Source organism: Ipomoea nil, unplaced genomic scaffold (assembly GCF_001879475.1).
Source record: "Ipomoea nil cultivar Tokyo-kokei standard unplaced genomic scaffold, Asagao_1.1 scaffold0317, whole genome shotgun sequence".
Classification (NCBI taxonomy): domain Eukaryota; kingdom Viridiplantae; phylum Streptophyta; class Magnoliopsida; order Solanales; family Convolvulaceae; genus Ipomoea; species Ipomoea nil.
The window spans coordinates 5,235,870-5,261,241 of record NW_017616745.1 but is presented as its reverse complement, the minus strand read 5'-3'; the positions used below and the strand labels follow the sequence as shown (position 1 = coordinate 5,261,241).

The following is a 25,372-nucleotide window of genomic DNA, read 5'->3' as shown; positions in this document are numbered from 1 at the left end:
AGAAAACACCAAAAAACAATCAAAGAAACAGAAAAAAAAACAGAGTATTGATCTGTTTGAGAAAAATGCAAAATCGTGTTGCAAAACCCTAGTAAAAAATAACAAGAATATACAGCGAATATGAATGTTAACAGTCAAAAAACACAACGTTAACAGTAAAAAATCACAAAAATACATTATACCTGATGGAGAATGCGATGATAACGGGCGACAATGCTAGAATGAAAATGGCGAAAATGGCGACAATGGTGAACAAAACGCGCTCCGGCGACAATGAGATGAAGACGGCGAAAATCGCGACTCCGAGTAGACAGAGAGAGAGATGAAGACTGCTACAGTGCGAAGGAAGTGTGTAGCTTGTTGGAGACGAAATGTTGGAAATGGCGGAAAAAGGAGTGTAGTGGCGTTTTATGGCAATAATAATAATATTTTTTTTTTAAATATCGGGATGAGTGAAACGGTGCCACTAACGGCACTGTTACTTCCCTGGCACTTTACGGTGCCGTTTTCAACCGTGTGTACCAAGAACGGTACACACGGTTGCACGGCATAACAATTGGTGTCTTATACCCCCAAATTTAATAAGAAATTTATGAAAATTGTCAAGCCCAGTAGAGGCCCATATAACAACAAAAATGGGCCATTCCTATTTGGACTAAGCCGAATAACAGACAGACGTGTTGTGCTTATCCGTATCCGAGTCTCCGACACATGTCCTCTGACTCGTCAACGCCAAAAAATGGCGATGAAAGCCGTGTAAAGTAGACCTCTCCAAGCTCTCTCTCTCTGTACACTCGACAGACAAATCATCACATCATCATCAATCCTCTCGCCGGCGACAAGACAATGAAGGCAGTTGTGATCACAACGCCCGGCGGACCGGAAGTCCTGCAAATTCAAGAAGTGGAAGACCCGAAGATCAGGGACGATGAAGTGCTGATCAGAGTGGCAGCCACCGCGCTGAACAGAGCCGATACCCTTCAGCGCCAAGGAAAATACCCACCGCCCAAGGGCGACAGTGAATACCCAGGTCTTGAGTGCTCCGGCACCGTTGAAGCTGTGGGCAAAAATGTCGATAAGTGGAAAGTGGGTGACCAGGTGAGCATGAACTAGGTTGGATGGATTTGTGTGTGTTTTTAATGAATCAGTGGTTAGATTGGGTTTGTCTTTTTTGTTTGTTTGCCTATCTTTTTGCTGGATAAATTTCTGATGTTGTGTCGGCTTACAAGGGATTCTCTAAATGCCATCAAGATTGAATTTTTAGCAACTGATTTTGACAAGTTTCCTTGTTTTATGGGAATCTTAGGAAATCTCACTGTTTTCTGGGTTGTATCATGTGTCATCTCTCATTGTACTTAATATATAGTTGTTGATAACTACTTCAAAACAACAGGCTATGCTGTATTCTCCCTATTTACAAGCTATCACTGCCATTCATTGTTGACAAAAGGCAAAATTCCCTAGCCCTAGGCCCCACATCCCACATCCCACATCCCGGCCCGACAGATAGTACAGGAGTGAATCACAGTCACTCAGCTGTCTATTAGGTGATAGGACGAGTGCTTGGTGCCCACAAGAGCCCATCACATTGGGTATTGCGAGGCTCGATCCTGTGTTCTTGCCCACAGTTTATTGTCCAAGAACCAACTGAATTGCCCATTCGGGCAAATGCTAGCATTTCTTTAGGCCTATTAGGTGATAGGACGAGTGCCTGGTGCTCACAAGAGCCCATCACATTGGGTGCTGCGAGGCTCGATCCTGAGTTCTTGCCCACAATTACTGTCCAGGAACCAACTGAGTTGCCCATTTGGGCAATGCTAACATTTCTTTAGAGCTGATTGGTACTCCGTATTTATTATGCAGAAATTTTTTCTCGAAAACATTAGCATAAGACAATTACCCGAGAAACTTAATTGTGCAGGTGTGTGCTCTTGTTGGTGGTGGAGGCTATGCTGAGAAAGTAGCTGTACCTGCTGGACAGGTTCTTCCTGTTCCATCAGGTGTTTCTTTGCAAGATGCCGCTTGTTTCCCAGAGGTGGCGTGTACTGTTTGGTCGACTGTCTTTATGATGAGCCGGCTATCTCCAGGGGAAACGTTCTTGGTAACTTACACTCTAGTTCTTTAGTTTGCAATTACTTGGTGTCATTTTGCAACTGGTAACTATAGGCAGAGATGTTTCATCTCAACCTACACGGATAAAACTTAGAACATGATCAACCGAGTATCTACATGGAATTTTGGCGTTATAAGAATCATAATCGATGAGCATATTGAGTGCTTCAATTCCATTAAGAAATTTGGGATTTCATTTATTGGAAAACTGGATTCTTTATTGACCTTTTATCAAATTTTTTCCCTATTTGTTGGCGTCTGTTGTTGCATGTGACAATGTTCAATGATGTTTCAGATACATGGAGGCTCTAGTGGAATTGGTACATTTGCCATTCAAATGGCTAAACATCAAGGAGTTAAAGTATTTGTCACTGCAGGTCAATCTCGAAGCTGTATTTTCGCCTTTCCACTTATACGTAACAAATAAGGAATTGAACCGTCTAAAAATCGTGTTAACCAGGAAGTGAGGAAAAGCTTGCTGCTTGCAAGGAACTCGGAGCAGATGTTTGCATAAATTACAAGACTGAAGACTTTGTTGCTCGTGTGAAGCAAGAGACGGGAGGGAAAGGTAAATATGCTGTATTATATAATTATATCAGTGCCAATGACTTTGTGGTCTAGTGGCACACTGGCACGAAGTGGCTTTCTCATATGGTAGGTCATTGGTTCGAAAGTAGTTATGAACATACTGCATTGTAATAGAGTAATAGAGTCAGTAGCACTTAACTTGAATTGTGCTTTGCGTTGTGTCAGGTGTTGATGTTATATTGGATAACATCGGAGGGCCTTACCTCCAGCGAAACATCGACAGCCTAAACTTCGATGGGAGGCTGTTCATTATTGGCTTCATGGGCGGCACTGTTACAGAAGTAAACCTTGTAGGTTTGCTCGCAAGACGCCTCACTGTTCAAGGTAAACTACTTAACTACAAGAACCCCTCTATCGCTCTTCGTCTTTTAAAGTAAACAAAATCACTATTACAGCCAGTAACGTCCCTAGAATTTAGAAACGTTGGCCAATGACCTTGTGGTCTAGTGGCACCAAGTTGCTTTCCCATATGGGAGGTTGTGGGTTCGAACCTTAGTGGAGGTGGTATTGAGAAAGTAGTTATGAACAGATACTGCATTGTAACAGAGACAGTAGTACTAAAAAAAAAAACATTAATTTAGAAACATCGAGTTCATGAACTGTCTCTTCAAACGAAAGACACCCTCTTCATGAGCTGTCTCTTCGAAAGAAAGACACCCTCGTGTATAATGCGAATGCCTTCCATGTTTGTTATAGCTGCTGGGTTGCGAAACAGAAGCGCAGAGAACAAAGCGGTGATCGTGAGTGAAGTGGAGAAGAATGTTTGGCCCGCAATTGCAGCGGGCAAGGTAAAAGCGGTGGTGTACAAGCGGTTCCCCTTGGCTGAGGTGGCGGAAGCTCACCGGGTAATGGAGAGCAGCAAGCACATTGGGAAGATCCTACTTCTTACTTGAAATATATGCAACTTCATGGATGCTCAATTTTCACCCTTTTCTCATTTATATTATGTATGTATCTTCTCTCCAAAAGTACTCTAAATAAGGAGAAGTTCTTGTTTCATCTTCTTTTATGTATGTTTTAAGAAAACACTACTTTTATATATAAGAAATTATATTTGCAATCATAAATTCAGAATTTTTTTTTAATATATTAGTGAGAATCGGTCGTTTACTATGTTCATCATATTTGTTCAATATGATCATAATGTAAACCTTAATGTATATAAACACTAAACTGTATGTACATTATATCTATTTTCATTTACTCTGTAATATGTTTATAATATTCAATTTATATATGATTATCATGGTTGCAATAGGCGCTAGGCGCTAGTCGGGCGGTAGAGTAGCGCTTAGCGCCTAGACGGTCTAGGTGGGGCCTAAGCGGCCTAGGTGGTCGCCTAGGCGGCTAACTGAAATAATGAAAACAGTGCACGTGTGTAGGTGCATATATGTCATATTACACACACACACACACACACACACACACACACATATATATATATATATATATATATATATATATATATATATATATATATATATATGTCATATAAATGAAAAAAATTAACAAGGTCGAGTCGGCCGAGTTAACTCGGCTAACTCGATAGAAATTGACGAGTTAACTCGGCGTAATCGGCCGAGTTAGGCGCTAGGTGGCCGAATTAGACGTTAGGCGGACGCCTAGGCGGGAGCCTAGGGGCGAAATCACCACGGTCTAGGGGCGCCTTGCGCCTAGGCGCCGATTACTCGGTGCCTAGGCGAGATTTTTGCAACCCTGATGATTATAAAAACAGGCTTATATTATACTAAATTTATATATGTTATTATAAGCACAACCCAGGCCTCGACTCGAACTTGCCCGGGTAAAAAGTAAAATAATATTGTTTAATCCTTATCATATTATGAAATCAAATCAGACCTGTACTATGAATATATGATCGAAACTGTATAGAATTATGATTGTTTAAACATAATTCAGTGCCTATATTAATACCATCAGCGCCCCTCTCACCCAATCCGTACAATTCTCGTTATCAGTCCGCCCGCGAAACTTTGAGACTCAAATTCTCCGATATCTTCACTGCCATCATGTCTTCTTCGGACATCAACGACTGCGAGAAGACGGTGAGACTGAGAGCCAACGACGGCGAGGAATTCGAGGTGGCGGAGTCCGTGGCGGCGCTGTCACAGACACTCAAGTTCGTGGTGGAGGATGCCGGCGGCTTGGGAGAAGACTCTGTCATCCCATTACCCAAAGTCGACGGAAATACGCTGGCGAAGATTCTCGAGTACTGCAAAGTGCACGCCGCCGCCGGCAAAAGCAATGCCGAGAAGAAGGAGTTCGACAAGAAGTTTGTGGAGGTGGATCAGGCGGAGCTTTACGATCTTCTCATGGCGGCGAACTATCTGGATATAAGCGAGTTGTTGGAGATAGTGTTCCAGAGAGTTGCGGACATGATCAAAGGCAAAACCGCGGAGGAGATTAGAAAGATTTTCAATATCAAGAACGACTTCACGCCGGAGGAAGAGGAGGAGATCATGAAGGAGAATGCTTGGGCGTTTTGAACATTTTTTTGGGGTTTAAGGTTTTGGAATTTTCGTGTTTTTTTTTTTTTTTTTTTTTTTTTTTTTTTTTTTTTTTTTTAAATTGACTTTTGGTAGATTGAGTTGATTTGCTTATTTATTCTGTTGAATTTATGTTTTGTGGAAATTTTTGCTATAATTATTACTGTTTTTTCTAAAAATTATTTATTACTTTATATATTTCGTATATATACCATAATCACAGCCGTAGCTTGTTATATCATTCACAAAAATAATATTAAAATTGGTTCCTCAGATCTTAGAGGTGTAATCAATTCAATCAAGAATTTTATAAACTTTTAAATTTTTTAAGGATTTTAAAAATTTGGTTGTATTCGATCAAGATTTTTAAAGATTTTTTAAAAATTTACCGGTATTTCATCCAGAATTCAAATATAAATAGCTGAAATACGACCTTCTAATCCAAAACTTTTCAACGTTCTCTACAGACTTTTTCTCCTATTTGTGAATTAGACAAACTCTTCATCCACTCCTATCAAATTTATGATATGTTTCATAACTTTTATAGATACTCATATATTTTTTATTTTAATTTTTTATAAAGTTTATTAAAATTCATCACTTTAAAAGTATATAACATTTTTAATGGAATTATTGCCCCGTAAATTCAATTAAGAAAACGAGACAAAAAAAAAAAACAAAAAAAAAAAAAAAAACAAAAGAGCACAAGAGGTGTACTGGGTGGGTCAGATCAACAAGACAACAACAATACATTGCAAAGGTGGCCCCAAAACCATAGATACACCTATCTATAAATCGTTTTCCAATAATAGCATGTTATCTTTCAAAAATATACTATATGTTATGTTTAATTTAATGAATTAATTTTTGAGGACAACTTACCTAAGATTTTTTTGAAAATTATATTAGACATTAAAATCTATAATGTTTAATTGGTAGATGTGTTGGCCAAATTCATGTGATGTTGTGTATGTCATCGTTCTCTTCTCCTAGACTAACTAGACATTTACTCTAGCTAGCATGTTTAACCTTTCGCATGTTGGAACTTCAAAGTCCCTTGTTTGTTTTGAATTTGAGTTTTGATCAAATACTACTAGGCGCATTTTACATATAACATGTTGTATCTCCATTATTGTACAATTTTTTGAAACCAAACTGAACTTTCATTAAATTAATAATTAAAAACTAATATACAACTCCATATTATATAGAGTTAATTACCGAAATAGTCCCTTGACTATAGCGAAATTACCAATTTGGTCCTTGACTATTTTTTTGACCAATTAAGTCCCTCAACTTTAAAAATTTTAAGCAATTTGGTCCTCCGTTAGTTTGACCGTTAGTCAACCGTTAACTTGGGACCAAATTGGTAATTCGCTATAGTCAAGGGACCATTTTGGTAATTAACTTTAAGAGTAGGCAATTCGGTTCAGTTTTCTCGAACCGAACCTACCAAAATAGTTAGATTCGGTAATATACCGAACAATCGAACAGTAATAGATTATTGTATACCGAACGGTTCGGTAAAAACTCGAACCGAACTAAATTGTTCGGTAAAAACTGAACCGAACCGAATACCGTTTGAACTTTGAATTGCTATTTTGTTATATACTCCGTATTAGACTTTGGATATGGACTATGTAAACATCATAACACATAATATAGAACTTTTGATAACAAACCATAAAGAAATCAAATAAAACATTTACGAGAGATACCCATGAAAATATGAGCTGAACGGCAGAGCAAGCAGCAAGTGACTTGGATTTATTTATTTATTTATTATTATTATTATTATTATTATATTTTTTTTTTTAAAAAATCAAACGGTATTTGATTCAGTTCAATTTTTTACCGATCAGATCGGATCGGGTTTTTTATCGAACCGTTCGGTATACAAGAATCCAATATCGTTCGGTTGTTCGGTATATTACTTCGGTTCAGTTCGATTCGAGAAAACTAAACCGAATTGCCCACCCTAAAGTTAATTACCAAAATGGTCCCTTGACTATAGCGAAATTACCAATTTGGTCCCAAGTTAACGGTTGACTAACGGTCAAACTAACGGAGGACCAAATTGGTTAAGATTTTTAAAGTTGAGGGACTTAATTGGTCAAAAAATTAGTCAAGGACCAAATTGGTAATTTCACTATAGTCAAGGGATCACTTTAAAAGTTTATAAAATTTTTAATAGAATTATCGCCAAAACGAGACAAAAAAAAAAAAAAAAAAAAGAGCACAAGAGGTGTACAGGGTGGGCAAATTATGCCCTGGAAACGTGTTCACTGTGAACGGTGAACACAAGGCCAAACGACGTCGTTTTTAGGCGAATTAACTATTATATATATCTTACTTTTATGTATATATTTTAAGTAAACATTAATTTTTAATAAGAAATAATATTCACAATCATAACGTAACTTAGAATAATTTATTTTTGGATAATAAATAAAACCCGCAACAATTATCTAAAAGTATACATTGAATAAATGTCAGTTGCATAATATATAGTTCGATCACCAACCACACATGAGAGACGAGATTGATAAAAAAAAGGTATTTGCAGATTTTTTTTTATGGAGTATTAGTAAAGTTTTTAATTTTTTTTTCAAAATTTTTAAATATACACCGTATATTACATCATATCTTGATTTCTAAATTTGGCAAATCCTAGGAATAATTTATCCCCATGCAAAATAGACCGCCGCCTCTTATATATACACACGGACACTTAATCAGAAAAACCATTTTCAATCTCCCCAGAAGAATCATTTGACATCATGTCTTCTTCCGGCGATAAGATGGTGAGACTGAGAGCAAACGACGGCGAGGAGTTCGAGGTGGCGGAGTCCGTGGTGGCGCTGTCACAGATTATCAAGTTCGCGATGGAGGATTCCGACATGGGCGAAAACTCCGTCATCCCATTACCCAAAGTCGACGGAGAGACGCTCGCGAAGATTGTCGAGTACTGCAAAGTGCACACAGCCGCCGGAAAAACCAATGCCGAGAAGAAAGAGTTCGACCAGAAGTTGGTGGAGGTGGAGCAGGCGGAGCTTTACGCTCTTCTCACGGCGGCGAACTATCTGGCGATAAGCGAGTTGAAGGAGAAGCTGGTCCGTAGAGTTGCGGACATGATCAAAGGCAAAACCCCTGAGGAGATCAGAAAGACATTCAACATGGAGAACGACTTATCGCCGGAGGAAGAAGAGGAGATCAGAAATGAGAATCCTTGGGCGTTTTGAAAGATTTTTTGGGTTTAAGATTTTCGAATTTTTGGGGGGTTTTAAAAATATTATAGTTAATTACAAAATATAAACAAAATTATCTTTGTATGGTTCGAAGCCCCAAATTACCCTATACCCTTCAAATAATAGCCTGTCATTTTCCAAAAAATACTATATGTTATGTTTATTTAATTTAATGAATTAATATTTGAGCATAACTTACATAAGAATTATTGTTTGAATTTTTTTAATGGATTTAGGGTATTTGGAATTTTGTTTATTTAATTAAATTTGACGTTTTGGTAGATTGAATTGATTTGCTTATTAATTCTGTTCAATTTATTATGTTTTGTGAAATTTTATGTTATTTTTTTACTTTTGTTTTTTCTAAAAGCTATTTACTATATGCTTGGAATATGTACCAAAATCACATACATTGCTTGTTATATCATTCACAAAAAGAATATTAAATTTTGTAATTTTAAATCCACAAACGTATTTTCAAAAAAAAAAAAAAAAATCCACAAACGAGATAACAAAAACGAGAATGAACCCAAAAAAAAAAAAAACACAAGAGGCATAGGGGTGGGTAAAAACTAAATGAATCCTAAATTACATTTATATCATATTGCTGAATTCGAGAGATCGGACACTTGTCATCTTCTTGTAATCGAGTTTGGCTTCTCCTAGGTTAACTAGACACTTACTCATGTTTAACAGTACATTAACACGTTAAAACCTCAAACTCCCTTGTTTTATGTATATATTTAGGAGTTAATACCAAAATAGTCTCTCGACTATGTCGTAATTACCAATTTGGTCCTCGACTATCATTCTTACCCAATTAAGTCCTCAACTATACAATTTTTTACCCAATTTAGTCTTTTGTCAATTTGACTGTTTGTTGACTGTCAAAAATGGAAATAAAGTTGTAATTTTACAAGTTTTCTCCTTCCTCCTCATTTAGCAGCGCCAAACCATGTAGCAATAAGCTCCGGTTGGATTCTAAACCTGTCAGTATCGAAGTAGTGGTTATGCATCGGATAACCCATGAATTTGATTTCCAACGATTTTTTGACGATCGAAATTTGATCGGAGTGTATTGCTGCATGGTTTGGCGCTGCTAAATGGAGAGGAAGGAGAAATCTTGTAAAATTATAATTTTATCCCGACTTTTGACAGTCAACAAACAGTCAAATTAATACAGAGGACTAAATTGGGTAAGAATTGTATAGTTGAGGACTTAATTGAGTAAAAGTTACATAGTTGAGGACTTAATTGGGTAAGAATGGTAGTTGAGGACCAAATTGGTAATTATGACATAGTCAAGGGACCATTTTGGGTATTAACTCTATATTTAGTTATGAATTTGAGTTTCGATCAAACTAACTTCACGAAATGTATATATAACATGTTAATGTTATATGTATATAGTTTGTTGTCAGGCCTGGCCCTGGGCAAGGGCAGGCTGGGCCCTATCACTAATAGGGGCCCATAGGTCATACTGCCATTGATATATAGTATATATATTATATATAAAAAAATTCTTTTATTGTTTTCGGCTAGGTTCGCGTCTCTGCGAAGAAGCCGAAGGATTGAAGGAGTCGAGTAGTCGACGAAGATGATGAGACGCCCACCGTCCACACCGCCTTGCACCTACGCCATATCATTGATTTTCTCAACGGTAAAAATGGAGTCATCAATAAAAGCTCAGATTCCTCAGCTCAGAAGAAAACTACAAATCCATTAATTACCTTCAAGGTTCTTCAAATCCAAATCTGTTCACCAGTCTTTCCGCCAGTTCCGCGGTTCTGCCTTCGCCTAATCGCCTTCACGGGCTCAGGCTTCACCTAATTTCAAATCCGCAAAGGTAATTTCTAATTTCAACTGGACAACTAATTATAAATTTTCCTTTTGCCATTTTTCTGTTAATAATGCTATTATTCTATTAATAATGTAAATATGTAATTCTGGGTATTCCTAATTTGATGCCGATTGCTTTGAAAAATGCTTGCAATTGTGATTTTTGAACCGTAATTAGGATTTAGGAATTAAGTTTTGTGAAGTGTTAAGCGCTATTAGGAGTATTACCGTATTAGCCTAACTGGAATTAGGAGTATTACGTACTGTATTAGCCTAACTGGAATTAAGTGTAATTAGTATTGTGCTATTGCTAAGTGCAAAGTGGTTTTGAACTGGTAGAAGTGCAGAACTGCTTAAGTTTTTGAACTGTAATTAGTAAATTAGGAATTCAATTTTGTGAACCATCAACCATTAGATGATATAGATGAACAATCACAAATTCACAATTCACAATTACACATTAGAATTTAGAAATTGAATAATATAAAACAAATTTAAGAACATGTTGCATTTAAGTTCAATATTTCAGAATATAAGGAATTAAGTTTAATATTACAACCCAACTTTACACAATTGCAGGATGAGGAAAGTATTGCATTCTCACCAAATTTTGATTTAAGAAGCACGAGGAAATACTGCTTGCTGTTAAACTTACTCTGATTAACTGATTCACAAGTGCAAACGCTACACATACAAGTGCTTTTGTTCCTTTTTTTTTTTGTTAAGATCAATTTTATAATATGTTTATACAATGTTGCCTAAAAAATATTTATTTGGAACTGAAAAAAAGAATAAAAAAAAATTGAGCAGTTAATAGACTCATAAAGAGGGGCTATGAATAAATTTATTAAAATAGTAGATAGGATCCTTTAATGAAAATTTAGAAAGGCCAACCGTAGATAATCCTGAACAATTTAATGAAAATTTGAGTAATCAAGATCATATTGATGAGGATGTTGGTAATTTGAGTGGACGGGATAATGTAACAATGTGTTGGATGTTGATTCCAATGATCTTTTTTTTTTTCTGAATTAAAAGTGTTACATATGACTTTGCCAGAAAAGTTGATGTCAGCAATCGAGATTCTTGATGAGTTTGTCAAAGTTGCTGATTGCTACCCAACAGTTTCTCTCGCTTATTGGATTATATTGACTATACTCGTGATTGTAGTTTTGTATTAGTATTGTATTTGTAAAATGTTGAAAATTTTTAAATTGTATTTCAATTTAGTTGGCATTAGTATTTTTGTACTCATATATAACATTTAAAATTTAATTATAAAATTTTATGTTAACTTTTACGTATCGTATTGGGGCCCTTTTTTTTCACTTGCCCCGGGCCTATAAAACTATAGAACCGGCCCTGTTTGTTGTATTTCTATTGAAAATAAAAGATGGCGCATTAGAACGAAGGCCACACCTGGTGTCAGGCCGTGACACCGGGCGTGACCAGCTGCAACTGCCAGTTCGAACCATGGCTCATGAGGACGTTGTGGCGGTGGCGTGATGAAGAGGGTGTCACGAACCTAGCTAGCTACCTCGTGGTGGCGTGCGTGGCGGCAGATGAGTGGTGAGCTGCTGGCCGGAATGCATGGAGTGTCACGGGCAGGGGGGCGGTTGCCCCCCCTCACCCCACCCCCCACCCCATATATAATTTTTGTATGTATATATAGTACAAGTTTTAGTATTAGTATAAAAAAAAAAAACTACTAAATGTTAACAAGAATGGGTTAGATTGGTAGGTTGAGCACATGTTTAACTATTGTAAAGGTTAAGGGTTCAAATCCTAATATTAACATATTTTTATAGTGTTTTTAATTCAACTTAATTATGTTTCATAGTTCCAATCCTTTAGCATCAACGTAGTGTTTTTAATTCAACTTAATTATGTTTCATAGTTCGAATCTTTTAGCATCAACATATTTTTATAGTGTTTTTAATTCAAATTAATTATGTTTCATATTTTGTTATAAATATTTTTATAAAGTTTCGATGTGTTTTATTTTTCGTCCATATCCAACAATATTTACAACTATATTTCTTAGGTAATTTTTTTTTTTTAAAAAAAATTATCTCTTTTGTTTTAATGTTTCGCCTTTGAAAAAATGTTTTGAATTTGTCCCTACTTTTTTGCCCCCTCAACCTAATTTCTGGCTCCGTCCCTAGAGTGAACACCACGAGCTCATCACGGCATGGTGAAGGTGTGTGATTAGCAGGATTAATTTTCAATGCTTACTTTTGCTCCAAATCTTCCTTGGTTTGCCATCTTTACCTCCAAAGCTTTCCAATACTTTACTCCTTGCAAAATAACACAAATAAGTATTAATCCTCATGAAATTTAGAATAATCTATGGACAAAATACCTAATATAAAAGACGAAATATAGATAAATAAACACTTATGTGGTGCAGTGCGGCCGTGGTGGTGGTGGACTGGTGTTAGTTGTGGTGATGGTGGCGACGGTGGTGATGGTGGTGTTTAGAAATTGGAAAATGACTTTCCCAAAAAATAGAGGGAAGTTATTTTCCAATAAAATAAGAGTATTTTCTTTTTGACCAAACACTCCTTTTCTTTAACTCACATTTTCCACTTTTCACCAACATTGGAAACCCGAAAAATAATTTCAAAAAAAAAAAGACACAAAAATTAATAACATAAGACACAGTTACTAGTTTGTTTATGGTAAATAATTCATACTCTTAGGGTGTGTTTGAAAATCAGAAAAATGACTTCTGGAAAATGTTTTCTGGAAAAAAGATTCATTTTCCAGAAAATATTTTCCGTTCTATTGTTTGGTTGCATTTTAGAAAACTGTCTTAATGTGTTTGGTTTGTTTTCAGAAAATGAACAGAATTGTATTTAAAAATCAGTGTTATTTATTAAAAAAAAAAAAGAACTATAGTTTCATATATCAAAAAATGGTTTCAGAAGCCAGAAACCAGATAATCTGGTTTCCAACTTTCGAAACTAGTTAATATGGTCCGGTTTCCATCGGAAACTAAATAATCTAGTCTGGTTAGATCAGATTAACTAGTTTTCGTCGGGAACCAGATTTTTGGTTCTTGACAGAAACTACCAGATGAGATGGAGAAGATTGCAGCTAAACATTGGAAAATGATTTCTCAACAAAGAAAAAAAAAAGAAAAAAAAAATGTCATTTTCCTAAAAATTGGCATTGTTTTCCCTTTAACGCAAAATCAATTTCCATTGACTTTAAATTTTCCCCGGTCAAACACTGAAAACCCGAAAAATTATTTTTAGAAATCATTTTATAATTTTCCGGGTTTCAGGTTTCCAAACACACGCTTAAGGTACATAATTTCATAACACAAGATACAAAAACTCACAACATAAGACACATAAACATGTACTAAGGTCCATAATACACTGTGAACTATGGTCCATGGTATAAGGATTCCACAAGTGCCCCTCACTATTAATCGTAATTTCATAATATATCTCCTCACCTTAGATGAGTGTCCTTCGCGGCCCCATGGTAAGATTCAAACTCTACATTTTAATTAACGTGCAAAATAAAATTCTACAATTTATTTTGAGTTGGTTGTCTAGTTAAGCTAGCAATGGCACTAGCTAACAAAATATCTACTATACTAATAAGAGCCAAAAAGAGTTAGGCCTATAAAGGGTAGAAAAATGACGGTCAAATTATTTATGGAGAGTTATTTTCAGAGGAGAAGAATAAGATAGAGGAAAAAGAGAGGTGATTTACAAGAAATATCCATCAAGATTTGAATATCAAGAAACTCTCTCATCGAATTACAAAGAGAATACTATGAGTTATCATCTTCTCAAAACATCATTGACGATATGAGTTTAAGACGACTCTTTTGAGAAGAAGTTCTACAAAACTTAAATCAGCAAATGGTATTCCATACAATTGTGGTGCAGTGGTGGGTGAGTTATCGAGACGAACAATGACAAGATGGATCTCCAAAGGGACTTTGGACGTTGAAGCACGAATCTCTGAGCTCGACAATCCTCTATAGCTTTCAAAAGATTGGGTGGTGTGTAACACACATTGGGTGAGAAGGTGTTCTCTTACCGTCTGTTTGATTACTATTGAGATAGTGGATTAGACTCATTGATGTTGGTCCCCCAGACGTAGATACTGTTATATCGAATTGGGTAAACAGATTCTTGTGTCTTTTATTTCTGTTTGATTTTATCTCTAACACACTTATTGATCAAACAGTCGTGTACTAGCTAGATCAGTGATAAGACAGTCACTCAAACATATCGAGTACACAGACAGTCACTCAAACATATCTGGATACACATATCTGGAATCTATCTAGATCAGTGATAAGACACGAGTACACAGACAGTCACTCAAACATATCTGGAATCTATCTAGATCAGTGATAAGACAGTCACTCAAACATATCTGGAATCTAATCTAGACATAATTCATACATATCGAGTACACATATCTGGATATCTGGAATCTAATCTAGACATAATTCATACATATCGAGTACACATATCTGGAATCTATTGATAAGACAGTCACTCAAACATATCTGGATTCTGGAATCTAATCGAGTACACATATCTTGAATCTATCTAATCTAGACATAATCGAATCTAATCGAGTACACATATCTGGAATCTATCTAATCGACATAATTCATACACATATCTGGAATCTATCTAGATCAGTGATAAGACAGTCACTCAAACATATCTGGAATCTAATCTAGACATAATTCATACATATCGAGTACACATATCTGAATATCTGGAATCTAATCTAGACATAATTCATACATATTGAGTACACATATCTAGAAAAAAATCTATACTATAATTAAAAACAAAATTCTATTTACTTGATTTCCCGCCCAAACAATAGTAAATAATACAGGTAAATTAAAAAAGGATGGAAATAAAAAAAAAAGAATAAAAATATTTCACAATAATATTCTACATCATCAATTAAAAATGGAATGAAAATTAGGTAAATTAGAAAAATAAATGAATATTAATAATTGACAGAAAATTAAAGATAGAAAAAGGAACAAAAATTAGATTAATTGAAAAAGGAAATGAATATTAATAATTGTCTAAAAATAAAACAATTCATAATTGATTAAAATAGAAAAGAAAATGGTCAGATCATTTCATTTAAATTTTTCACAATAATATTACACATTATAATACATCAAATTACAATTATGTCATAAATCTTTCACAATTTTAAACAATAGAATGGAAATATCTCAATAATAATATTCTACATAATCAATTAAATGTAAATTAAAAATGAAAAGGAAATATTTTAATAATAATATTCTACATCATCAATAGTAAATGCATATTTTAAATAATAGTAAATGTAAATTAAAAAAGCAACGAAAATTAAAAATGAAACGGAAATATTTCAATAATAATATTCTACATCATCAATTAAAAATGAAACCAAAATTGGGTAAAAATATCATTGCATATGATATTTTAATTGGCTAATTGACTAACAATAAAAAAGAAATAATTAGCTGAAAATGAATATGATATTACTAATTAACTGAAAATAAAAAAGGAAATAAATATTATAGTTGACTGCAAATAAAAAAATCATCCATAATTGACTAATATGAAAAAAATGCATGGTTAGATCATTGCATTTTAATTAAAAATGAAAGAGAAACTAAAATTGAATGGAAATATTTCAATAATAATATTCTACATTATAAATAGTAAATGCATATTTTAAACAATAGTAAAGGTAAATTAAAAATGAAACAAAAATTAGGTAAAAATATCACTGCATATGATATTCTAATTGACTAAAAATAAAAAAGAATAATTGGCTGAAAATGAATTTGATATTACTAATTCACTTAAAATATAAAAGGATCGTTAATTGACTAATATTCTACCATTATATATTTTAACCCGAGGAATACCATCCTGATCGATTGAAGGTGTTAGCTCTAGATGATGATGGACAAGATTGTGTTGCTACTATCAATGTCGTCTACAAAGATGTTTTGATAATGTGTAAATAAAATCGTTGATATTATGTTTTTTTTTTAAATGACTAAATTGCTATATATATAGACAAAAAATAAAAATAAAATCTTCCATACAAATGAATTAAGATAGAAATTCATTCATATAATTAAGTTGGTAGAGAACGAGCATATTTGCCTAATTTATATATAAAAAAATACTAAACAATGATAAATAAAATCTCCAAAGTTATAGCAACGCATGCGTGTACATCTACACATTAGCTATTAATTTAAGCAATTATTTGCTTAAATTCAAGAAATAATAACATCAAAACACATAAATGATCCAAACTGTATCTTCACTTGCACTATATAATATTTGATGTTCTAATTCAAATAATTATATATCGATCCAAATAGTTTTAATATATTACAACAAATCCATTCCGTGCATTGCACGGACGCAAATACTAGTGAGTCAAAAACTACTTTTTTGGTAATCTGGAACAACATGGGCTTTTAAGTTATTTAATTTTGTAAAAAACAAAACAAAAAATTATTTTGAAGGTATGGTATCCGGGTTGGACTTCTATTTGGAAGGTTATGAGTTCATGTGTTTCAGTATGTTGAGAAAGTATATGAACAGATATTACAATCTAATAGGGCCAGTAACATTCAAAAAAAATATTATTTTGAAAAATAAAAAAGTAAATTAATATTGTTAAAGTAAATTAATATTGTTTAATCCTTATCATATTATGAAATCAAATCAGACCTGTACTATGAATATATGATGGAAACTGTATAGAATTAGGATTATTGTTTAAACATAATTGAGTGCCTATATTAATACCATCAGCTCCCCTCCTACCCAATCCCTACAATTCTCGTTATCAGTTCGCGCACGAAACTTTGAGACCCAAATTCTCCAATTTCTTCACTGCCATCATGTCTTCTTTGGACATCAACGACTGCGAGAAGATGGTGAGACTGAGAGCCAACGACGGCGAGGAATTCGAGGTGGCGGAGTCCGTGGCGGCGCTGTCACAGACACTCAAGTTCGTGGTGGAGGATGCCGGCGGCTTGGGAGAAGACTCTGTCATCCCATTACCCAAAGTCGACGGAAATACGCTGGCGAAGATTCTCGAGTACCGCAAAGTGCACGCCGCCGCCGGAAAAAGCAATGCCGAGAAGATGAAGTTTGACAAGAAATTTGTGGAGGTGGATCAGGCGGAGCTTTACGATCTTCTCACGGCGGCGGACTATCTGGAGATAAGAGACTTGTTGGAGATAATGGCCCAGAGAGTTGCGGACATGATCAAAGGCAAAACCGCGGAGGAGATTAGAAAGATTTTTAATATCAAGAACGACTTCACGCCGGAGGAAGAGGAGGAGATCTTGAGGCAGAATGCTTGGGCTTATTGAACATTTTTTTGGGGTTTATAGTTTTGGAATTTTTTTTTTCTAATTGTATATTTAATTAAAATTGACGTTTTGGTAGATTATTGAGTTGATTTGTTTATTAATTCTGTTCAATTTATGTTTTGTGAAATTTTTTGTTATTTTACTACTGTTTTTCTAAAAAATTATTTATTATTGTATATATTTCGAATATATACCACAATCACATCCCTTACTTGTTATATCATTCACAAACGGGCTTTTTTGCCCGCTCCGCGTAGCCCGCAAGCTCGCCTTTTTTTTTTTTTTTTTTTTTTTTAGCTATATATATATATATATATATATATATATATAGGGAAGGGATCAGGTGCATTTGTTGCTTCCCGTGCGGTTGTGCGGTGGATTAATGTGCGCGAGGTTTATACTTAATGTGCGTGATTGTTATGCTCAATATGCTTGAGTTTTGTACTTAATGTGCGTCATGTTAATATGCGTGAGTTTTGTACTTAATGTGCCAGAGTATTGTGCTAAATATGCGTGAGACTTGTGCTTAATGCGCGTGAGTAATAAGAGAATTTTCAACAATCTGGAATTGAAGCAAACAACAGAAGTTCCAGATTCTCGCACCAAGATCGGTCTGCATAGACCATTGAAAATGATAGAATTTGTGTATTCACTTTGGGAAACTTTTATTATATGTCGTTATTGAAACTTGAAGATTCAAATCTTTCATCTTGGATAGAACAAAAAGAGCATCAGCAACCATCTCAGATGTCGAATAAGCACAGGCCAGCATATTCCATACCACATTATGAGCAACCCAATAATCGAAGTTATTCTGAAGCAACTCACAGAGTGCAGGTACTGGGGATGGGGAAGAAGCTGATATCCATATTTTCTGCTTCATTTTATACATTCACGCACATTAAGTACAAATCTCAGGCACATTAGACACAGCACTCACGCACATTGAGTACAAATCTCACGCACATTAATAACCGCACAATCGCACGGGAAGCATTCAACCGCACGAGAATCTTTCACTATATATATATATATATATATATATATATATATATATATATATATATATATATATATATATATATATATATATATATATATATATATATATATATATATATAAAATTAAAATTAATATATATATAATATTTATAATATAATAATATAAATAATAGTGTCGGTTATTCGGTGATCGTGGTTATTACACCTTCATAATCGAAAAATAACCGAATAGCCGAATAACTAATTTTTTTTTTGTGTTATAACCGATAACCAAAATTATCGGTCGTTTCGGTTATCGATTATCAGTAATTATACTTACCCCTATAGGTGTCATTGTTGCCATGATGTGATGAACGAATTTATGTTATTTTCTTATGAATAAGTGTTTTAAGTAGATAGCAATTAAGTTATTAACATAGCCACATTATAGTTTAGATTTTAGGGACACTATCACACATGATTAAAAAAAAAAAAAAAAAAAAAAACAGGCGGGCTTTGGCGGGGGCCTGCGGGCCTAAGGGGGGGGGGGGGCGGGTTGCCCGTACCTAGGCCCGTATTCTTGGCGGGCTTTTTAACCCGCCCCGTCAAAAGGCGAGCTTTGGCGGGCCCCCCGCCAATCGGCAAATTATATCATGCACCGCGGTGCATAATCGATTATGCAACGCGCGTCTTTTTTTTAAATGAAAATTAACAGTGTTTATTTCCGCCGTTTCGCACCCTTTTGCAAAAAGTAACTCTGTTATTCAGTGTCATTTTGTATACGCTGCAGTTTCAGTTGAACACAACTACAGTTTCATTTCGATATAACTATAGTTTCATTCGATATTTATAGACTCAAATATGTGAAAATGTTATTTAATTTTATTTTATATACATTATAGTTTCATTAAAACACAACTACATGATTATTTTGATATAATTACAGCTTCATTGTACAATATACACTCAAATATGTGAAATGTTATTCAGTTTCAGTTTATATACACTGCAGTTTCATTTCACTATAACTATAGTATAACTGCAGTGTCGGTTTGGATATACTGTAGTGTCAGTTGGTGTTTAATACACCAAACAAACGGACTCCGTTAACTCTAACGGCGGGCCGTTTCTTTACTTAAAGAAACGGCGTCGTTGTTGACCGCGGTGCACATGCACCGCGGTCTATAATATAACGACTGCCGCCAGCCCGTATTGACAACTCTAGTCATCGTTCTCTTCTCCAAGACTAACTAGACATTTAATCTGATCTAGCTTGTTTAACCTTCGCATGTCGGAACTTCAAAGTCCCTTCTTATATGTACATAGTTTGTTTTGAATTTGAGTTTTGATCAAATACTACTAGACGCATTTTACATATAACGTACATGTATCTCCATTATTGTACAATTTTTTGAAACCAAAGGAACTTTCATTAAATACTGAAGAACCTCGCAATACAAAGTGGGGGAATAGAGACCCACGGTCCAAGGACAGACGAAGAATCAATTGCTCGTGCCAAAACATGAGCTACCTGATTCGCTAACCTCCTGATTATGGCGAATCGAAATGGTGTCAATATCTCTAGCAATAGATTGACATTATTGCTTAATAAGTAAACCAACATAAGAAGGGTCTAACGAAAGCGAATTAAAAGCAGTACATAAATTCAAGCAATCAGATTCAATAATAACATTAGTCTTTTCGAGAGCCTTTAGCCAAGTTAAAGCTTCCTTGACTGCCATTGCTTTCGCCATGTAAGAGTCACGACCACACTCTAAACGCCCATTCACATCTGCTCCAAAACCAGCTCCATCCTCAAACACTGCTACATCAACATTGCATGCATGTTAAGGTACCCATAGGAGGTGGCTTCCATTGTACAATTAATTTGTCTTTAGTTACTTGAGCCTAAGTTGGTATATCTCTATTATTATATAACTAATTCAGATTCAGTTCTTTCGACTTGAATTGTACTCATAGAATTTAACTCATTTACTTATTTAGTATCTATATTATTAATGATATGACTAAGTCAGGTTTAATTCTTTGAACATGAGTTATGCTCATAGAGTTTAACTGACTCATTTAATTAGTATCTCTATTATTGTATGACTAACAAGGATTCGATTCTTTTGGCTTGAGTTGTGCTAATAGAGTTTAACTAGAGCCGTCAAAACAAGCCAAACCGTTTAGCGATGTTTTTAGATAGTCTGGGTTAGAGACTTCTCTGATCTAGCCCAACCAGGCGGAGTACCCATGTTATACAGGTGAGTTAATTTTATTTTTGGTCCTAGATTTATAGGTAGCCGTCCACTTTTTAGTCCTATTTTTTTTTTAATCAAAACATCCCCTTTTAGTCATAGTATTATTATGAAATGACCAATTTTGGTCCTCTATCAACAAAATCGTTAAAATTTTGTTAAATTGAAGGACACTTTGATCTTTTTAATACAAAGTGCGTTGACCCGTTATACTTTTTATGTTTATTTTTTTGAAAAAAATTCATAATTGTAGAGTGAAATGCCATTGTATTTAAGAAATTTCAACGATTTTTTTTATAGAGAACCAAAATTAGTCATGTCACAATAATACTAGGACAAAAAATAGATGTTCTGATAAAAAAAAAAAACTAAAAATTGACTGTCACTTATAAATCTAGGACCAGAAATTAAATTAACTCTTATACAGTTTGACTTGTGTAACTTGCGAGCCAACTTGTATTCCCTATCAACCCAACTTGTACATACATACTTGATGGTTTTAGGGTTTTCGGGCCCAAGGAGGTCCAACACAACCTTCGGCTGGTGGGTGCACCTTTCGATAAAGTGTATGTCTATTTCGGAGATTATACTAGTACTCGGAACTCTTTTGGTATTCTCCCCTCTTTGGGTGTTCAATTGTCCTCCTTTTACAAGAATGGAGGAACCTTTATATAGTGGCTCCCCCTCTACCGACTTGAAGGCCTTTGATGGCCGACTTCATGGCTAATTAAGATACGGAGCCGTTGGATGCTATTACTCGGTCGACCAACGGCTCTCCCAGGCTTGTAACGGCCTGACCGTGTCCGGCTTTCAATGTCTCAACGGCTCCCTTTTTAAACGAGCCTCTTCAATGCTCTCAACGGCTCCTTGAGCCGAGTCCTTTCCTGGGCTTGGGCCTCGGTCGACTCCTTGTCTCGGCCTAAGCTCCTACTGGACTCCTCTTGGCAGCTCGGAACTGGGCCCCATGCTTGGGCCTGGGCCGACTCCCGGACTCGGCCCAATTGTTCTTCGGGCTCCTCTCGACGCTGGCCCACTTCTCCTATCTATTTTCTTTGGGCCCCTATACCTTGGGCCAGGGTCCTCACCCCATCAACTAGTCCCTCACTTTTCCACACCCGGTCCGCTAGCCTAGGTTTGGAAAAGTAGCAACTGTTCATCCCTCTCAATCATCGTATCTTCGTCTTAAATATCTTTTGGTAACGTCCGGATCCTCAGCCATCTCCTCCGGATCTCGCGGGGCCGTTTGGATTATTCCGTCTAAACTTGGCCCCTATAAATGGCGTCCTTCCTTTTCTTTCACCTTCTCAAGTCTATCATGGGTCGTTCTCCTCTGAAAGGAAAACGGATTGACTTCGGGTCTCCTTGGCGTCCGCTGCCCTCCAAGCGGACTCGGCCTGAACGAGAACACGGGAAGAAGACTCCTCGCCCAGCCCCTCAGAGGTCCCCTGTCGGCGCTATGTCCTCAGTTTCTCAGCCGCCGACTCCTTCTCGACGCGAGGTCACCCCGCCATCACGCCATCCGCCTACTCCCACGACTGCCCGAGTGACTTCTCAAGATGGGTCCTTTGTTGAGGTGGCGGTTCCAGAGCAACTTACTTTCAAAATGACCTTCTCGATTCCGCTGGACGACCTGGACGGGCCGGTTACGGGCCTGATGAATGACGAGGATTACGCCCGCTACCTGGAGATGTATCCGGATGACGAGGAGCCGATTGCGCCACCACTCATGCCAGCTTTCTGGGACTCGTTCTGCCCATCCCCGCCTGGACCATCGGGGGGGTTCTTTGGGGGCGACTCCTCCTTGCCTGGCGAGTGATCGTATGTACCGGAGTCGGCCATAGTTCGGAGGGATTTCTTTTAGGAGCATTTTCATATTTCCCAATGTAATAAGCTCCTTGCCATTTGTATCCTCCTTTTTGCAATAATAATAAATGTTATCCTTGCCTTATGTCTTGTCGTGTTCTATTACGTACTCATCTGGACGACTGGTCAAGGGGTCGGTTATGTCATCGAAATCTTTTCGGTCTAACACCTGCAAGATTCCCCATATCCTGGGCGAATCCACTTTTTCCTGTATTGGCGTGCGAATCTCGCTCTTCTCGAGCGGATCTGATGGAACTAATCTCTGACAGAGATTCGCGTCATCCGTCTAATCCGGCTCAGTTATATCAGTTATAATATTCTCCGCGATCATCGCCTTGGTATTTGCCCGTGCTGGGCTATATAAAGGCCCTTCACAATTGATGCAAATCGAAACACTTTTCACTTCACGAAGGTACGGCGCTATGAGTTATAGGGACGGTGATCGCCGCTGGTCCATTCGTAACAAGGAGCATGCTCGTCTAGAGCAACTGAGGCAGAAAAGGTTGGCTAACGGAGGTCGTTTGGTGGGCGACTCGGCCTCCGACCCCATCGTGGTGCTTCCAGACATGCTGGACCTGATGTGCAGGGAACCTATTGACGTGGAGACGGAATCTGGGGTGGAGATGGAGCCGGTGGTGGAAGATCCTGAACCAATGGTGGAAGAGAAGTGGGAGGCTCCTCCCCTCTTCGGTGTGGCCATGTCGCCGAGCGCTCTGGAGAGGCCTTTGCAAATGATCGATGACGGGAAGCCCGCCGTGTATCTGGACGAAATGCCTGAGCCTGAGCAGAGTCCTCTGCCTTTCCGCTCTCAGTACCTCCTGGAAGGCCCTCCGGCCGCTAGCCCGTCGACAGAGAAAGAAGCCAAGCCTTGACTTGTTTTTTTTTTTTTTTTTTTTTTTTTTTCTTGTAATTTGCATCGGCCGAGTGCTGGGCCTTGTAATCTTCGTACTAATTAAATAAATTGTGTGTTTTTCTGTCCGACCCCACATCTTCTTAGTATTTTGTCATCCGACCTCTGGTCTATGGGACTGATTCCTAGCCTTGCTATGGCGAGACCCTCCTGGTGAGGGAGTCGCCGAGTCTGATTGCCGACCTGGTTACGGGAGTCTCTTCGTGAACTCGGCTGATATCATTCGATGAGTCGGGTTCTACCGGGTCATTCTAGAAGCTTCCAGCTCGTATCACATGGGCCCAGAGGCCATGGCCCACTACGGGCTTCCGGCTTAGCAGGCCGGGTCACTTGACGTTCTACCCTAGCCTAGGACAGACGCGCCGTCTGTGGGCTAACCCTAGGCCTGAACCGTCGCGCCGCCTTTTGAGGCATTAATTGCGGCGTCCCTTCACGTCTCGTCACCTCCTCTTCCTCCAACGAGAAGGTGGCACGTGGCCGTCCTTTGAAATTCCTCCACTTTAAATAGTCATTTCGTCTCTCTTTCCCTTCTCTTCTCCAGTCTCTCTTCTCAGCTTCAACTTTGAGCTTCTCCGGCCACTCAATACTTCCTCCGATCTCTCTCCTGACTTAGGTAATGTCTTCTTCCTCACATTCTTCTTCTTCTCGTCGTTACTCGGTTGATAACCTTGAGACGACCTCTCCTTCTTCGTCTTCTCCTTCTTCGTCCTCTTCTTCTCCTCCCCGTCGTATGGAACTTCCGGCGGACATTCCAGCGACGTCCTCTCTTCGCCGTATGGAACTTCCGGCGGACGTTCCATCGACATCTTCTCTTCCCCCGACCCCCTCTTCTTTGGGGGAGGTTACTCCGCTGAGCCCCGCTCCTCTAACGACGGTGGCGGCTCTGCCGGGTGGCGTCGGACGGCCGCGGGGCAAGTTCGATTCCATCGTCCGCCCTTCCGGGTCACCATCCGTTGTCAATGCGGTGGATCTGGAAATGGCCCGATACCTTCTTGGGCCTTCCGCCGTAGTCCTCGCCCCGGAGGGCCGGCAAATTTACGACCCTCCCGAGGGTTGTGTCGGTATTCATTTACACTCGGTTGCCTTTGGCTTCCGGGTTCCTCCGTGTCCTTTTCTTTCCCTTTTCTACCGCCATTACAACTTAGTTCCGGGCTAACTAGTGCCCAATTCTCACCGACTCTTCACTTGCTTCGTCAACCTCTGCCATTGGTGGTTGTGCGAGCCAGACCTAGACCTGTTCCGGTATCTTTTTACCGTGAACAAGGTCGGCTCGCATTCGCCGGGCTTCGTTCAAGTCGCCGCTCGCCCGGGGCGGCAGCTTTTCGAGGGGTTGTCCGATTCCATTAAGGACTGGAAGCTCCTCTATTTCTTCGTCCGCCCTGCTTTTTCTTCCTTCACCTTTCCGACCTTGTGGCCGGCCGCTCTATTCAAGCCTTGCTCTCGACGTGCCGTTCCTTCTGATGATGCGGTCCTGGGCGGCGAGTTCTTGAAGGGCTTTGGGCCGTACTCTGTCAAGTACTGGTCCCGAGTCCGGGCCATGGCTAAGCGTGGCTTGCTACCGGAGGGTGCGGCCACCATAGGTAGTCTTCGTTACTCCTCGTTCCTCTTCTTTTCTTATCTTGCCACATTCCGACTCGGAATACTTCATGGTTTTTCTCCCCTTT

General features: G+C 37.7%; 4 protein-coding genes across 4 annotated transcripts; all 4 read left to right on the top strand.

Moving 5' to 3' along the window:
• The first annotated feature begins 734 nt into the window (after nt 1-734).
• LOC109170555 (quinone oxidoreductase PIG3) lies at nt 735-3,709 on the top strand. Its single transcript, XM_019319720.1, has 6 exons — nt 735-1,098; nt 1,922-2,101; nt 2,408-2,489; nt 2,573-2,680; nt 2,866-3,024; nt 3,397-3,709. Exons 1-6 carry the CDS (start codon nt 847-849, stop codon nt 3,591-3,593), a joined length of 978 nt encoding a protein of 325 aa, XP_019175265.1. The 5' UTR covers nt 735-846; the 3' UTR covers nt 3,594-3,709.
• Nucleotides 3,710-4,730: 1,021 nt separating this feature from the next.
• On the top strand, nt 4,731-5,245 carry LOC109166462 (SKP1-like protein 1B). Its single transcript, XM_019315417.1, has one exon. It carries the CDS (start codon nt 4,731-4,733, stop codon nt 5,205-5,207), a length of 477 nt encoding a protein of 158 aa, XP_019170962.1. The 3' UTR covers nt 5,208-5,245.
• A 2,742-nt stretch (nt 5,246-7,987) lies between these two features.
• LOC109166454 (SKP1-like protein 1A) lies at nt 7,988-8,449 on the top strand. Its single transcript, XM_019315411.1, has one exon. The coding sequence runs from the start codon at nt 7,988-7,990 to the stop codon at nt 8,447-8,449; it is 462 nt and encodes a 153-aa protein (XP_019170956.1).
• Nucleotides 8,450-17,193: 8,744 nt separating this feature from the next.
• On the top strand, nt 17,194-17,726 carry LOC109170563 (SKP1-like protein 1A). Its single transcript, XM_019319732.1, has one exon. It carries the CDS (start codon nt 17,217-17,219, stop codon nt 17,691-17,693), a length of 477 nt encoding a protein of 158 aa, XP_019175277.1. The 5' UTR covers nt 17,194-17,216; the 3' UTR covers nt 17,694-17,726.
• Nucleotides 17,727-25,372: the final 7,646 nt, after the last annotated feature.